This window comes from Adelges cooleyi, unplaced genomic scaffold, assembly GCF_023614345.1.
Source record: "Adelges cooleyi isolate 19-005CV unplaced genomic scaffold, UGA_ACOO_1.1 ACOO_flye_CR_arks_rails_tigmint_CR_PRNA_2, whole genome shotgun sequence".
Classification (NCBI taxonomy): Eukaryota; Metazoa; Arthropoda; class Insecta; order Hemiptera; family Adelgidae; genus Adelges; species Adelges cooleyi.
In genome coordinates, this window is record NW_026095860.1 from 11,024,048 (window position 1) to 11,041,747 (window position 17,700).

Here is a 17,700-nt window from a genome sequence, read left to right on the forward strand (position 1 = left end):
ATCTAGAATTATCCATAATGTGTTTTGTAGAATGGCATAAGGACGTTCAATCCCCAACGAGACGGCCAATCGCAGCTCTCGCAGGTGCATGTGGTGTGTAGCTAAACGAGACATGTCGCTACAGGTCCATTGCCGAGACCTTGGGTTTCCTTGCATGCAGCATGACTCATCTGTGAGATTCAGTTTGGTCAGTGGCCAGTGCAAAGAAACACGTCGTGAGTCGCTTACGGTCCCGTCGTCTTCTCTTCATATTTCTGTATTCCGTTCGAGCCACCGTCAATTAACCATTAGTTTAACCGCCAGTAAATATAGACACTTCATTTATATCTATGGTAAATAGATTCCAAAACATAACATATTATAACACAAAACGTCTGCGGTCTGAAATAGGTATAGGTACAATTTATTTTAGTACATTTTTTTTCCATAAAAATCATCTATAAATTGATTTTTACAAAAATGTTATGGGTTAATTGGGCCTGATTGAAGAATCCCTCCATTGAGAAAACTCAAGAGATTTAATAATTATAAAAAAAAATTAAAATGTGTTTATTTAGAAGAAAAATATCAATTTAACCTAGAACGTTTTGTTTATACTTTTTAAGTTAATTTTAATTAAAATTAAATTAATATATGTATTTTTTTCAGTTTATAAAATTAGTCATAGAGATCAATTTCAATATGGTACACATTACCACAGGAATAATCAGCATATTAATGGTATTCATTCTAGTAAGTTATAATTTTTATAAATATTGTTTTATAAGAATAAAAACCAGGGAGTTATTTTTTTAAAATAAGTTCAACTTTAACTGTTTGAAAAAAACTCATTTTTAAAATTTTTTTTAACAGTTATTTTAAATAAAAGTTCTAGCTTAAAAATTTTTTTTTTAAAACTGTTAAACAAAAGTTCTAGCTAAAAAAAGTTTTAGGTAACTTTTACTTTATTCCTTCCAAAATAAAAGTTATATGTACAAAAAAATTCAATTATAATGCAAGATCCTTACTATTTTACTGCTCAGCACTAAAAAACTTCAACTCACACGAGTGAAAAACTAATGAATTCCAGTGATACAGGAAAATATTTTAATGTAATCTGTAGAGAAATATAATGCAACATTTATTTTTTTCATTATGGTTTTACATATTATTATTAAATATTTTGTTGCTTTTTCATAAAATTGATTGTGTTCAAAAAATTAAACTGGCAATTATATTATGGAATTTTGATTATACTTATATTAAATTGGTATAATATTATCATTTGTTTATTGAAATAAAAATTTTAATAAAAATGAAAAGCATAATACTTTTTTTATTAAACTTATTCATTTAATTCATTTACATCAATATGTATAAGTAAAAGTTAAACTTTAACTCTTATTAATAAAAGTTAACCGTTTCATTCTACTCCTGATAAAAACCGTTCATTATACATAACATAGGGCAACTATTTTTTTAAAGCTTTGCCATCCCTCTGTAAATTATATTTCTTCCCTTTTCTGTCATTATTTATAAAATGTGAACTTCTTTATGTATAAAGCCTTATACCTTGATATATCTCACAAATAGCCACCAGGTGTATAAATATACATTTATCGCAGTTCACTCAATTTAAGGATTTAGTTTTAAACTCTGACTACTTTTAAGAATTATCTAAAATAATCTACTATGTTTATCATTAACCCTGTTGACGCTGCTGCAGAAATTAAATTGTACCCTTATGTTTTTAATTTCAATTTTTTCATTAAACTGACAAAAAACAATTAAGTTTTACATAACTTAAAATTATAAGCCCTTATAAAGTCTAAAAAAGTAGCCACGAATTCTATTACTAATAGTATTATACATTTTATTTTATCTATTAGTCTGTTTTTATTTTTAAATTTTAACATTGTTAGCTAATATGGTTATTACATACTATACTATTTATAGGTAATGCAAGGAAATGTTTCTAAATCAATTCCAGAAGGAGCACTTGATAAAATAAATCAAACTGATACCGAGTGTCATACAGATACAGATTGCTATGGGCTTGATCAAAATACGTACTGCGATACCTCTATAAATTTATGTTCTCAATGTGTTAACTGCAGCTTATACTTCAGAAAACCTAATTTGTCAATTGAATGCCCTAAAGATATAGATAACTGTGGTTCATGTCTAGATGGGTAAATATGAATTACATTAAGATACAATTATGTTATGAATAAATAATTAAATGTATTAGGTACTTTGAAGAAGTTTTCTTTGGCGGAGAAGTTCGTGAATTTTGTATTACAAAAGTAGAACCTTCACTTCCATCACCGGGTAAGATTTATATTTTAGTACATAAATACAATATCAAATTTTCTTCTAATTTCAATTTCCTTCTTATCGTAAACTTCTTAAAAGTATTTGTAAACTTCATATTCTATTTTATTGTCCTTCTCTATCTGATAAAGGTTTAACATTGTACTTCTTTTCGAAATCTCTTGATTTTCCTTCTAGTATGTTGTTTATAATGAAATTTTTTAAAAATAAAGCTAAATGGGGACTAAGAATTCATATTCTTTTAAACAAAAAATAGATTGGTTAGATAGATTTGATAACTCAAAGAGGTGTTCTTTCCAGTAAGGCATGCCTTTTAATTTTTTGAATAAAAAATTTATCAGTTCTAGGCCCTTCATCAAAAAAATACTATCTGTTAATGAAATAGTTTTTTTTCGGTTAAATGTTAATAACTTTTTTGACCTCTTAAAAAAAAAAAAATGTATGAAACTTTTTCTGTAGTGTTTCTGGTCAGTTTCATACAGGATAATGTGTTAAAAACTGTCTTAATTTTATTTTTATAATATATTTTTATCTAAATAAATATATTTTTGTATAATATAATTGAAAATTTGTTGGTTAAAGCAAAACTAACTTGGTCATATATGAAACACTAAAAAATTAATCATGTTGAGAATTACAATTAATATTCTTTAAGTATATTTTTTTGCATACTGTATGTAGAAAGTATACACCGTTATGGGGGTTGATAATATGACATAAGTGTACACATCATTGTCACTGACAAAATATAACGCCTACCCTGTTTAAGATACTTCTTAATCAAATAATTTGCATATTATATTAATATGCTTTCAATTTCATTTACAGAGAAAATCAGTTCATCTTTCAACTGGTCAAATATAAGCATAATTAGTATCATTGTTATGTTTTTATCATCTTTATTATGGATTTATTTTTACAAAGGTAAGCAAAAATAAAATAAACCTTTTAAAACACTTAATAAAAACAAAATGTTTTATTTAATAAAGGAAATCATAGTGTAAATCATAATGTACCATCTAATTTTCAAAATGGTACAACACCACCGCCATCATATGATAGTTGTATGAAATTGGATAATTATGTAACTGGTAAGAAATTAAGGCTATTTTAAACAAACTTATTAGTTATGACTAAATATACAAATTAATGTTTTCCAGATGATGTGCAGGAGTTTCATTTGTTCACTGGCGAGCAACCTCCTAGAAACGAATGGAGACATCAAAATGCAGTACCATTTAGATTGGTAGATGATAATATTACAGAGTAAAGATATTAAATAATCTATGCACCATAGGTCAAGTATAGTATAGAAGGACAATGCTCATATATAGATATGGCGTTTCTTATTTTAATTTCATGATATTTTTAACACTGGTAAATTACAGAAATGTAGTAAAATAGTGTTGCTGGTTGTTGTTGCATTGGTGTTGCCTATCTATAGTATATAAAATCTATGATGTTACTAAACAAAATTTGTATTCAAAAATTATTAATTAATTATAAATAAATAAATAAATATAAACATTAATAAATTAAATATTAATGTTTGTCAGAATGAATGTTCGTGTAGACGAAAATGAAAATACTGAGGAAGTCGATGGAATAGATGGAAGTATTATAAGAGGTATATTAAATTTAAACTGCTACTTAAAACTATTGCTAAAAAAAAAAATGTCATTTTAATTTTAGAAATAGAAGCACCAGAATTGCACGACGAAGAAACTATGCCAAGTGTTTGGTCTCCCCCACTGCCGGAACTGTAAGTCAAATTATATATTAAGATTACATTTTTATTTCATGAAATATACAGTTTTTTAATTTGAAATCTTTATTTACAATGACATAGAGTTGAAACAGAACAATCTAATTTGGAAGCATCTTCACCACCATCAAAGCGGATCAAATTGATCCAACAACAGTCTGTTTAACTTTGTTAACATTCAAACAAACAGTGAAGAATGTGAGCGCTAACCTTCATTCCACTCAGTACAATTTATAATTAAGTCAACTCCTCTTAGTTTTACTCTTAGTTAAAAATTAGTTTAAAACTTTGCAAATAATTAATTACTTGACTTTGATACGGGTGTATGTATATCTATATTTTATAAACTTGTCTTAAAAAAATTCTTTATATTTTATTTCCTCCTATCTTTAATTATAGTGTATATTTTTTATTGTTACTATTTTTGTTTAAATTTTAATTTAATTGTCTAAAGACTGATAAATGACTTGTTTATAAACAAAATTGTATGTGAAGTAAGGTCTGTAACACAGAAATGTGTTAGATAAAATCCTTCATAACATTATAAATTGCAATATATTATAGAAATAATAACTTGAATAAATGTTATATTGTGTTATTATAATACTATATGTCTTTTATTACACTTTGAGTGAAGTATTTTTTTATGCTAATGAATGTTAATTATATAACACTTGTATCATAAAAATTATGCTTTCTTACTAAATATGAATTTAAAAAAATGATTTCTCGTACGCAACATTATGAATCTATTGTTATTAAAACCATAACAAATATCATGAATATATTGAACAGTTCTATAAATTAAGTAAAATAGTTATATTACTGAATATTTAATTTCTTTTCTTTTTTCTAGAATAAAATGGGTACATAACATCTGTATAAAAGCAATTAGTATTCTTTACTATATTAAAATGAATTACTTTTTTAAGATTTCTTATTGTTTAAACTTTTAAACATTTTTTACAATAATGAATTACTAAGATTTATTATACAATAAGAAATTTTATTTGATGATGTATAAACGGTAGATTATATTTATTATATATATATATATATATATAAAATGTTAGACCTATTAGTGATTAGAGAAACGTTAAATTAAAATTAACATATAATATATTAATATACACATTGAGTTAAATGATAAATTACCCATTAATTATCTTTTGAGAATTCTTCATTGTGTAATAAATCATCAATCTCTCGCTTTGCTTTGAGCCGTTGTTCTACAGGAACAAAAATGATTTCATACGTTCTATAAGCAAATAATCCCGTGGAAATAATTGTTAAGCCAACAGCTACTGTAACGACGCCTTTATGCATTGTGTCGAATATCTTGTTCATCAATCTAACCATGGTGAAATTTATTTGACTTCTATATAAGTTTAAAATAAAAAAATTAAAATGATATGAAACACTATTTGGTTAAAAGTAATAGTAAAACTGTGTAAAGTATTTATGAATAAAACTATTTTTTAAGGATAACTCTTCATAAAAGAGCTTTTTAAATAATTATTCAACATCCAAATTTTATTATGGAATTTTTAATTTCAATTTTAAGTTTTCTGCATGGAAATTGGAAATTATACTACTGCGTGATAACACATTCGAACGTTATCTGATTAAAAAAAAAGTATCACGAAGCGGAGGTATCAACAGTGTTGATGGTTGAAATGTACAGGTTATTGCACATCGTCCCGAATTGTTTTCTTCAGAAATAAAATGGCAGCGTTAGGGGATATCAATTCTACTATATTATATTTGACTGTATACGTCTTGTATACTTAATTTTGCTGGGCTAGCCTCACGATGTACAGACGATTTTCTCTACATCGTGGCTAGCCTTTACGCTGACATATTTGTTTTTATCATCGAATATTTAATGAAGAATAATGTGCAATAACCTTGTGTATTTCAATCATGATGAAAGCCAATATTATAGTTTACGACCAGCTTCACGGAGAGTATTACAGTAGCGCCTTCTAGTAATCTCTTTACCAATGCATATTAATATATATATATATATATATATATATATATATATATATATTAATTATGAACATAAACTCTAGTTTCTTTTTTTCTCTGATATATGGCGCTACAGGGACATTAAATCTATGCTGGGCGTACGTTAACAGACCGCACCTCTTTCTCCTCGCTCCATCTTGTTATAATTATCACATCATAGTATAGGTACATACTTTTAGTTTCAGGTGGAATTATTTCCCTGACCTTAGACAAGTGTAGTGTATACAATAGTGAATAGAGTATAGACTGGCGACCGCGCAAGTCGTAATGGACAACCATTTACACTTTCCAGTCTTCTTCATCGTAGTATCTACGTATTTGTTGGGAACTATCAAGAACCAGCAGGGATATTTGGACATCTGTTGCACAACATAGTAATTTGTGTACAGACAGCAGCCAGCAGGCCGCTCAACTTTAATAATATGGATTATGGCCACAACACACTGGAATTGATATTAAAGTATGGATTCAATATTTAAAATGTATAAGTATGTAAATAGTACAATCTTATTGCATATGGATATTAATGAAATGCTTAAATGTTAATGAAAACTCGTTCAGAACTAGTTTTCTCATTTAAAACTTCATCAATCATTCAACAATAAAATACAAGCCGGACTATACAGTGTTTTTGGTGAAAATTTTACCTATATGGCTTTGACTGAACCGGACAAATACCCATTACTCTATCACTGTTCATATACAATTTTATCCATTTGTATATTTTCATGACTTTCTGATGGATTTAAAATCCACTGAAATTATGTACCTAAAATCATCATGTACCATCATCATTCATCACCATCACACTCATAATCACCTCGTCAGTTTGGTTAGAATTGAAGAATGATATCAATAATATTTGATTTCCAATTTCACAGCACAGGCATTTGCCATACATCTTCCATTTTAACCAAACCGGTAAAAATGTATGGCTAAAATTATCTCCAAAACTAATAATGTACGCTGTAATTATAAAATGTATAATTCTTCTACTTCTTTATGTTTTTTTTTTAATTAGACATACAAGACATTGGAGTCAAGTTGTTCTAGATTGAAAGAACTTAGAAAACCTAAGCAATCTCTTTTAGAATATATAGTTTAAACAAATATTATAAATCCACTTCACCACAATATGATATGATTTACTATAGCGTATCCTTTTTATTTCAATAACAATTATCGTTAGTGCTCTCTGAAGACATTGTTCAAGTAAAAAATGTACATTTGTTGTGAAGGATATTTTTAATATTTAATTTAACTTTTTTTGTTGTATACCAGTTTTATAAATAAATCTATTTTTTTTCTCTTGTTTATATAAGGAATTCATTTTTAGAATGAATACATGAAGGACCCTGTCATCAAACTTAACATTATTTCGAATTAGTATTATTTATTTTGGGTGTATACCTGACATTTTATGAGAATCTCCTTTTGTTCATATTTAATTTTGCCGGCGTAATTATTTTGTATCATCAAACAGAGCGTGACAATTTTGGAAAATCATTGGGATTGAACTGTTTGGGCTTTCATATCTCAAGGCTATTATGATATTTAATCTTTGTTATTATTACTCGTACAATTTTTGATGTCTGATAAACTTTAATTTGTGTGGTCGCCTGAAGTTTTTATCAAATACTGGCACTTTTATAGTGTTTTCATTATAGCAATTTCACTCCAAATTAATACATAGCATTGTATTATTTATAATATGAAAAATAATGTGTGTTCTATTAATATTTGTAAAATTAAAATAAAAAAATATTATGACTCCATGTATTTAATAAATTAGTGTTTTTAATTCAAATACTTGTATAACAATAAAAAAAATAAAACTAATGCCTAGTGTAATTAGTCTCAACAGCAACTTAAAAACTTTTTTGTAATAATATTTGATCATCTGTTTGTGATTAAATATGGCAATGAATTACCAAATCACAAATCATTCTATTTTTCTTTATGTTTTGCATCAATTATAATGAGGTTCGTATGAAATTATTATTTCCTGGAAGCTCCAAATTATGTGACGATAAATTATTCTGATAAGAACTAAACATGTTATAATAATATACTATATATATATATATATATATATATATATATACTATATATATATATATATATATATATATATATATATATATACTGTGTTTCATAAAACAGGATTGCAGCTAACATTTGATAGAACATCAATATTTATTCATTTAAAATGAACTACCTACTATGCTATCTTGTTTTAAAAATAAAATATAATTTGTTTTTATAAATTAATGAAAAAATGTCTATTATAAATATTTATTTATTTTTTGTATTGGATATAAATGTTTTATTTTTTTTAATCCTAGAGCAGACTGCAAAAGATGATTTAGGTATTTCTAAAAACATTTGGATCTTATGTAAACTGTATTTAAAAGACTTTCATTTTTCTTTCCACTTATTTTCAATATAAAAATGTATTTTATACTAGATTTGGAATGAACAAAGTAGAGAAAGATGATATTTTTTTAAATGAGATAGATTTATTAGGAAACCTATATTAGGAAAAATTACTATCAACACTGTAAACACTATGTAACCTTTATCCATTAACAAATATTACCCTAAATCCTAATAAAAACAAACATTAATATACATTTTTTAGTACAAAATAACAATTATTAATTCAAACATTCATTATTTCTGTTGCAGAAATTGACTTTAATATCTAAATTTATACTAATGGAGGTTGATACGAAATCATCTCAAGAAATGGAGAATGTTGAAATAATGCAACAAATGGATTTGATTAGCAATCACATTACACATACAAATGAAATCCGCATGAACATTCAGTCTGAAATTGATTCTTTTAATATTTTGTATGCAGAATGTGCCAAATGTACCCGTATGTTTCAAAGATTTTCTTTTATAAAAATTTGTTTGTAGTATTTTGAAATAATCATTTGCTTTTCAATTTTAAAGAACACTTGCAACACATGAGAAACCAAAGAATGAGTATCCCTCAAGGTCCAGAAATAGAACGTAAATTAAAACAAGAAAAAGAGCTGTACGAAGGACAACTAAAAACACAGTCATTGAGTCTCAACAACGCTCTTTGTATTTACATTAATAAATTAAACGAATCTTTAAATTTGCTCAGTCCCGTACAAAGTCATATAATCGATAAAGCTTTGATTCAGTGGAAACGTGAACAGCAGTTAACTGGTAACGGATACAAATACATCAAGGATATAGACGTCATACAGATATGGTATTTGTTGATAATTAAATTAGTTGAAGTGATTTTAAATACTAATTATACATATTATTATTATTATTATTTATATTAAAGGTGTGAAAAGTTGTGTGATTTGATATGGATAACGCGCTCACAAATTAAAGAAGCCGATCGTTTCAGAGTAAATTTGGGTCGTTATTTTGAATTACCCCAGTCATGTGAGATTATAAATTCTCTTCTAGACTTGACCACGCAACATCTAGCATCTTTAGTATCCAGGTATAGTTGTGAGAGAGAAAACTAATAAATAAATTAAACTTGCATGTTAATAATAATTATTATCGTTGTATAGTACGTTCGTTATAATAACTCAACCTCCACAAGTTCTAAAGACTAATACGAGATTTGTGGCCGAAGTACGTTTACTGATTGGAGGTAAACTGAATATCCACATGACTTCTCCCGTGGTATGTAAAGAAAACTATCTTGTTGTTTATACTCTAAATTTGATGAATACTATTTTTAAAATGTGTTGATTTTTTTTTTTTTTTTTTGTCTAAGGTTAAAGTTTCTATAGTAAGCGAAACACAAGCAAACCAAATAATTGGCAGAAACAAACCAGATGGAGAGTCATGTGGTGAAATACTTAATTGCTCAGGAAAAATGGAGTACCAACCGGTACAGAGACATCTTTCTACCAATTTTCGGTGAGTAAAAACTGTTATAAAATTGTTGAAAAAAAATATATATGCACTGCTAATAATTATTTCCATATAGGAGTATGCAGCTAAAGAAAATTAAGCGTACCGAGAAAAAAGGAACAGAATCCGTTATGGATGAAAAGTTTTCAATCTTATTTTCTTCCAAGTTCTATATTGGCAATGAACTTCAATTTGAGGTAAATAAAAGGAATATCACATTAAGAGTCTATAAAAATTAAACAATATTATGTATTGCATTAAAAGAATTTAAGTTTTAAATAAATGTAAATTAAATATTTATTGTTTTTTTTTTTCATCACAGGTATGGAATTTATCTCTACCTGTTGTGGTCATTGTACATGGTAATCAAGATCCTCACGCTTGGGCTACTGTTACATGGGACAATGCTTTTGCTGAACCTGCTCGAGTTCCTTTTAGTGTCCCCGACAAAGTACCATGGAGAAGTGTTGCAGAAGCGTTAAACATGAAATTTTTTGCTGCAACTGGCCGTGGCCTTTCCGATGAAAGCTTAACATTTTTGGCTGAAAAAGCTTTTAGGTAAATTTTGTTTAATTCATTCTTGTTATAGATAATTTTACTTATTTTCTACTGACTATTGATTCTCACTCAGTTACAATAATTTATGCTATTTGTTTTTTTTTACAGAATTAAAGCTATTGATTTTAACAATATGTTGTTGTCTTGGTCATTTTTTTGTAAAGAACCTTTACCCCAAAGAAGTTTTACATTTTGGGAGTGGTTTTATGCAGTAATTAAGATAACTAAAGAACATCTTAAGGGACCTTGGACCGATGGGTAACTATTTACTATAAAATAACTGATACAAAAATATATATTAGCCTCTTTTCAAAAAAAGTCATTTTTATCTGTATCGCTGATTGCAGAAACCACATAAGTAAATTTTTAATTGTGTACCTACAAGGGTCTTGTTTTAAAAAACTTTCATGTCTAATTTCTAAGAACGATCTAAACTAGTGCAGAACCATTATTAATTTAATATATATATTTTTTTTAATTCCAATGATTAGTTATTATTGTCTAGTGTGGTTTTTGCAATCAGTGATTCAACTGTAGTTGTGGTTTCACCCGTGTTGTACTATTTAGGGTAAGTAAAATGTTTAGGTTAGGTTAGATAGTAAAATTGTTTTGTTTGTTTAAGGGCAATTATGGGATTTATTGGAAAATGTGATGCAGAAGAAATGTTAACCAAGTATACAACTGGTACATTTTTGTTAAGATTCTCTGATTCAGAACTTGGTGGATTAACTGTGGCCTGGGCAGGTTGTAAGTTCTAGCTGTATCTATTAATATAATTTATTACTTGCATTTTATATTATTTTAAACTATTTGTAAGTTTATACTTGTTCAAGTTCTGTTTGCTTATTGTAGATTAATATTTACATATTATCTCAATATATGTCTGATGATATGGTCACATTTCTATGTGTTTACCACAGAGCCAATTTTTGTTTTTAATAGCAACATTTTTTTAAGTTCCGAAGTGACAACCTAGCTATATCTAGATAAACACATACAAAATCTATACCATACATTTTTGCATCCATTCATTAACTGTGAAAGTCTGTTCTTTTCTTTTATTTAATTATTAGTATTATTATTATTTTTATAACGTTTTTATGAACTCACAATCTTGTTTCTGTGATGTGGAATCTTGCAATTCAAAAAGACTTATTTCTCAACAGCTAGCAAAAATTATGCGTGGTACGTTTGGGCTTGAACGGTGCTCAGATAAGAGCGGTACCAGGTTCAAACCCGTTTCCATCATTATACTTTTTTACATTTTCATACAACTTTTATGATATTTTATATAGTAATTACAACCTAATTTCAACTTTTATGATAATATATACAGTAATAAATCTAAAATTATAAGCTTTTAAATTGATTACTAATTCTTATAGTAATCCTTCTGACCATGCAGCCTTTTCTAATGTATGGTTAACATTGTACATTTAAATATATAGACACGTACATACGAAAACGAAAAAGAACAAAATAACTAAAGTAGATTAAAAAATTAATCTAAAAAAATAACGTTTTTATGCGCCTTAAAAAGTATAAAATAACTCCGGGGGTCTTGATAACCAAATAGGACAGGTGAACTAGAAAAACGTGGGGCGCATGTTTACTACTTCACACGTCTGAATATATAATAACATTCTCTTCTCATTAATAACTATCTTAACTCATAATTCATGCACAATCATCTTTTCTCTTCTAAATAAAATAATTCTTAATGACATGTCATGTAAAATTGAGCACCACATTACTTTAAATGTTAAGCAAGTAGGTAGTTAACAAAAAAATTGAAGCAACCTACATAAAACAAACTTTGGAGAGAATAGCAATTAAGTCTTTTCAATTTGCAATGAAATTTAAGGCAAGTGACACGGAAATCCATTAAATTTCATTTCCGATAAAAAGTCATACTATCACTTTCTGATCCGTTCGGTTAGAGAGACAGCATTATGAGAGACAACTTAATGCATTAGCATGAAAGCTTAGGTTTAAATATCTAAGTAGAAAGATGCGTTCCACGTTTTTCTAGTTCACTTGTCCTATTTTGTTATCAAGACCCCCGGAGTTATTTTATACTTTTTAAGGCGCATAAAAACGTTATTTTTTAGATTAATTTTTTAATCTACTTTAGTTTTAAAATAATTATGCTTAAGATAAAAGTGATTTTAAGAGTGTTAAAAATATCAATAGTTAGCAGATCAAAAAATTACCATAAGATTTATACTAATCATTTATTAATAATATAATATAATAAATTATATACTATATACTTTAAATGATGATGGGATATTTTTCTTTTTTTCTTTACAGCTAATGAATCTGATGCTTATAGTTTGCATCCATTTTCTGCTAAAGATTTATCAATACGCAATTTGGCAGACAGGCTTTTAGATTTGCCATATCTGACCAAATTATATCCTGATATTGATAAAAATCAAGCATTTGGAAAATACTATACACAGCCTCCAGGTATGTGTTAGAGATGATGTTTTTTTCAAGCACTAAATATTAACATTTTACTAGAATTGTGAATTATAAAACTACACATAAATTGTATTTTTAGCTGCTTGCAAGGGGTTTAACATTAACTTCCTTCGGGAAGACTATGCTAACCTGGCGAATTTTTTACAAATTAATTAATAGGTAGTATAAAATCTACTTGAACCCTAAACCATAAAAATTATACACTTCTTGCGTACACGTGTTACGACAACGATGTTGTCATCTTCAGCGCTAACAACAGACTGAGACCGATTACGGGCGAACATCTCCCTCTATACATAGATACAAGGTCATTATACCGGGTGTGACGTCATACCGGAAATGATGACTCATTTGTCAACACATTTTATAAATTTTAATAAAATGTTTTGTAATGGACTTAAGTCTCAGTTTAACAAATTTGTCCTATTTTTAACATTTCTATTGCTTCCCTAATATTAAGTTCTTTAGAGTTATTTACATTTTTTAGTAATTTTACTGATTTGATACTATGATTAGTGTCCAATAAATGTTCTGCAACAGGAGATTTGTGTACTTCTTGGTTTTTGATGTTCCTTATGTGTTCTTTAAACGTAACCCCAATATTTCTTTTTGTTTGACCTACATAACATTTAGCACACTCTTCACATTGTATTTTATAAATCCCGGATTTTTCTTCTTCCCCTATTTTATCTTTGGTACTACCTAACAAAGATTTTAATTTAGTACTTTTCGATGCGACTAGAGTTACACCGTAATTTTTAAAAATGTTTGTTAACCCCTTTGAAATACCTAGTAAATAAACCATACCCGATCTAATAATTTTTTCATTACCCCTCCTACTGAGCGTACTGGCTGTTCTAACTTCCCTTGACCATTTTTGCTTATTGACTAATCTAAAAATCATATTTGGATCATACCCATTAAATTTAGCTATTTCAATTATTAAGTTAAGTTCTTTATCAAAATCATTTTTTAACATAGGAATATTTACTAATCTAAAACCATACTGTTAAATGCTGCCATTTTGTGTTGCCAACTGTGATTCGAATTTTTCGGTATGTACCTAAATGTGTGCGTTTTCTTCCGATAAATCTCAAAACCTAAATAATTGTCCATTCTTTTAATTAGTAAATCAAGGAAAGGTAACTTTCCATTGATTTCTTTTTCATACGTTAATGGTTAAGAAGGATAATGAGAATTTATATTTTGAAGAAAACGATCAATATTGAAGTCTTTATCCACTATAGCAAAAATGTCATCAACATACCTAAACCAAACTTTCGGAAAATTATTATTACTATTTTTAATATTTGTTTCAAACCTACTCATAAACACTTCCGCCAAGAAAGGTGACAATGGATTACCCATTGCTGTGCCTTCAGTTTGTGCATAGAACCTATTCTGAAACTGAAAAACATTTTCTCATACATAATTTTGTTAAATTTATTAACTCACTAACCCTGTCTTTTTCTATATTTTAATTATTTAACCAATCTATTAAAAAACCTATTGTTATGTCTATGGGAATACTTGGGAATAAAGCTACCACGTCGAAGGATATCAGTCTATTGTTTGGTTGGATTTACAAAACATTTTATTAAAATTTATAAAATGTGTTGACAAATGAGTCATCATTTCCGGTATGACGTCACACCCGGTATAATGACCTTGTATATATGTATAGAGGGAGATGTTCGCCCGTAATCGGTCTCAGTCTGTTGTTAGCGCTGAAGATGACAACATCGTTGTCGTAACACGTGTACGCAAGAAGTGTATAATTTTTATGGTTTAGGGTTCAAGTAGATTTTATACTATATATTTAACCATAAGTTTGCTTAACAGTTTTTTCTAGATTAATTAATAGGGTTTATTAATTTTTAATATTTTGTATTTTTGTTTTAAATGATGTAAAAAAAATATATATTTAAGTTAATAAATATTTTTTATTTTAATATTTAGACTTGAGTATGCCTGTTACAAGAAACGGATATCTTAAACCACTATTAGTTACCCATGTACCTGGATGGGGCGGACCGAATGGTCAAGGAATAAACAGTTTTCCTAATACTTCACCAAATCACATGTTTCATACTTATTTGTAAACTCCTAGTCCTTACAGTAGACAACAAATTTTGTGAACAACAAATGATTAAAGAAGTAAGAAAAACATTTAATATTATATGAAACTGTATTTCATTAGCTTTAGGTGATATCTCAGTATTTATTTGTTTTTTAAAATTAAATTATTTTCTATCTCTAATGTCTAGTTATGTCTAATAAAGCGATGTGATAAATAGTTCTTGCATTTTCTTCGTTAAAATTTGGCATACCTAATGTTTTCGGTTAATAAAGGGTCAAATGGTCAATGGTAAGAAAGAAATTTAAAGTTACCCACTTAGAAAAATATGGACCACCATAGATAAATTTTAAAGTTTAAAAGGCTCTAAAATTTAAAAAAATTGAGTCTCAAATATAAAAAATTAGCCTATTTGATAGGATATTAGGTTTAAAATACTTTATTAACTCGACTATTATTAAATTAACTTAAAATAATAATAAAACAAATTCGCTCATGAAATAATTGAAAGTTTTTAAGGATTTTTAAAAATGTATTGATGTAATGATACGTATTGTAGTATTTGTTCAGCTCCTTGTTGAAGCTAAAGTTGTTATGTTAAAGCTAACTAGTTATTATTTTATATTATTATATCATTATTATCATTTGATACAATATAAATGAATAAACATTTTTATTGTCTTATAGGTGTAGAATTCACTTCTACACATGTAAAAATATTCATTGGTTTTTATAAAATATATCATTGTTATTTTGTGTTTTAGCAACATCTACTAAAATACGCAGTTTCCACTTAATACAACGCCATTGACAAAGGTAATTTATTACAGTTTAATACTAGATTATTAACAAGAAACATTAGTAACGCATCTCCTTAATTAAATCGTTGGTTTACTTTTTCAGAAGTGGTTCATGGCTTCAAGATACTTTCAAAAGAATGCATTGGCAGACCTCTAGTTGGAAATCAATGCTGTAAATGTGCACTTCACATCAGTTTTAAAAATGTTTTTGCGATACATGCCTTTTTTTACTTATTCACTGGTATTTAATTTAATTCAATGTACTCTCCATAATGTGATTACATATTTATATTTATAATGTACTTACTTAAGGATATGAGAATTAAATATTAAATAATTCAGGGTTAAGGGACAACATTATAGGGGTAGACGAAGTACCCATCCCAGTTTGCGACCACACTATATATATATAGATATGTTTTATTGTGTACTTTTTTATTTTATACAGGGTAACACACCTCTTTGTTATATAATTATGATTATTTACAAATTGTTCACCTCAATTTATAATAAATATAAAATTAATTAAAGAGCAGAGCGGTGGCCAAGTGACTAGAAACATATTATGTTTTGCTCTTGAAGTTAGGATTTGACACAAGGTAGCCATGAAAATTTGCTCGTTTGTGACCTCACAAGTATTTGAACTGCCCAATAATTGATAAAGTAGTTATAGTTACCTAGAACCATTTTTTGATCTCCTATCTCGTATGGGGTCAATCGGGTAATATGTTAAAATAAGGATTAAGTGGATGTGAAACTGTCATTTTTGACATTTTGTTTTTCTTTAAAAAAAAGTTTATACACTTCTATTTAAAATTGTGCTTAATCCTTAAATGGTTTGTTAAATTTTAAATAACTATCAGTCAGTGAATATACAAAAAATAACATTGTCTTTAAATGTGTGTTTCTTTAAATTAAATGTTTTACTGTTTATATTATATTATGCAGCAATGTATTAATTATTTTTAAGATAGCTATAAGGATCTGTCGTTAGCGCTGAAGATGACAACATTGTTGCTGAAATACATTTACGCAGAGAGTGTATTATTTTATGGTTAAGGGTTTTAAATATTAATTTCTTTAATCTTTATTAGCTATAAAACCTTATTCCTGTAATTAATTATAAACATATGAAAAATAAGCTGTTTAAGCTCCATTCTATTTAAATTGTTCAATGAACAAAGATGACAAGTACAAAAATGTATTTAAATACAACATTTATGGAAACTTTTTTTTTTTTTTGTGATACTCATATTTAATGATTGTATAAAAATATCAATATCCAAAATTTTAAAATATTCCCCTTAAAAAAAATTATATTTATGTAGTTTTATAAATCTGAATACAGTGATGAAATTTCTCTTGAACCTTGAGTTGTTTTTGTTTGTTTTTTAATTAACCAAAAGTTGTATAAACAATAGTTTTGTGTTGTTTTAGTGTGATCCGTAAGTTTAAAAAATTGTGTTCAAATTGGGATTTTTATTCCATTTTTTTTTAATGATTTCAGAACTGATCTCGGATATAACATAGATTTTTTTTCATAATTTTTAAACTAAAAACATTTAAAATTTAAGTTTGGCAGCTATTTAAAAAACTTGGTGATGAGTTTATTTTCCAGTTTTTTTCGAGAACATGTTTTCAAAAACTACTTGACCGAATCGAACGATTCCTTATTTGTCTTAAAAACTACATTTTATCTATACTAGTTCTATTGAAAGGAAAATAAAGAAGATAAACGAAATTGTTGGTGC

At 27.3% G+C, this 17,700-nt stretch overlaps 2 protein-coding genes and 1 long non-coding RNA gene across 6 annotated transcripts in view; 2 read left to right on the forward strand and 1 right to left on the reverse strand.

Moving 5' to 3' along the window:
- LOC126833916 (uncharacterized) overlaps nucleotides 1–4,684 on the forward strand; it is an 8,892-nt gene extending 4,208 nt beyond the window's left edge. The window contains exons 2-11 of one of the 3 annotated variants that reach the window (XM_050565502.1): nucleotides 31–390; nucleotides 649–732; nucleotides 1,936–2,171; nucleotides 2,231–2,310; nucleotides 3,142–3,237; nucleotides 3,303–3,404; nucleotides 3,474–3,579; nucleotides 3,870–3,940; nucleotides 4,006–4,075; nucleotides 4,163–4,684. In XM_050565502.1, the coding sequence (XP_050421459.1) occupies nucleotides 682–732; nucleotides 1,936–2,171; nucleotides 2,231–2,310; nucleotides 3,142–3,237; nucleotides 3,303–3,404; nucleotides 3,474–3,579; nucleotides 3,870–3,940; nucleotides 4,006–4,075; nucleotides 4,163–4,244 (894 nt within the window). In that variant the 5' untranslated portion in view covers nucleotides 31–390; nucleotides 649–681 and the 3' untranslated portion in view covers nucleotides 4,245–4,684. Of the gene's footprint in view, nucleotides 391–648; nucleotides 733–1,935; nucleotides 2,172–2,230; nucleotides 2,311–3,141; nucleotides 3,238–3,302; nucleotides 3,405–3,473; nucleotides 3,580–3,869; nucleotides 3,941–4,005; nucleotides 4,076–4,162 lie in introns of all 3 variants that reach the window. The other 2 variants (XM_050565500.1, XM_050565501.1) reach the window with 2 other exon arrangements.
- On the reverse strand, nucleotides 3,275–5,998 carry LOC126833918 (uncharacterized). Its single transcript, XR_007685020.1, has 2 exons — nucleotides 5,234–5,998; nucleotides 3,275–3,515 (listed from the first exon to the last, which is right to left on the reverse strand). It is a non-coding gene; the product is annotated as an uncharacterized LOC126833918 (long non-coding RNA).
- Nucleotides 5,999–6,226: 228 nt separating this feature from the next.
- LOC126833935 (signal transducer and activator of transcription 5B-like) lies at nucleotides 6,227–17,164 on the forward strand. 2 transcript variants are annotated; one of them, XM_050565529.1, is made up of 14 exons: nucleotides 6,227–6,569; nucleotides 8,798–8,993; nucleotides 9,071–9,359; nucleotides 9,441–9,605; nucleotides 9,679–9,793; nucleotides 9,888–10,033; nucleotides 10,104–10,224; nucleotides 10,350–10,585; nucleotides 10,694–10,843; nucleotides 11,208–11,332; nucleotides 12,899–13,057; nucleotides 15,032–15,229; nucleotides 15,914–15,965; nucleotides 16,053–17,164. In XM_050565529.1, exons 2-12 carry the CDS (start codon nucleotides 8,828–8,830, stop codon nucleotides 15,172–15,174), a joined length of 1,815 nt encoding a protein of 604 aa, XP_050421486.1. In that variant the 5' UTR covers nucleotides 6,227–6,569; nucleotides 8,798–8,827; the 3' UTR covers nucleotides 15,175–15,229; nucleotides 15,914–15,965; nucleotides 16,053–17,164. The 2 variants fall into 2 exon arrangements, with proteins under 2 accessions (XP_050421486.1, XP_050421489.1); XM_050565532.1 differs by having other exon boundaries at nucleotides 11,208–11,329.
- Nucleotides 17,165–17,700: the final 536 nt, after the last annotated feature.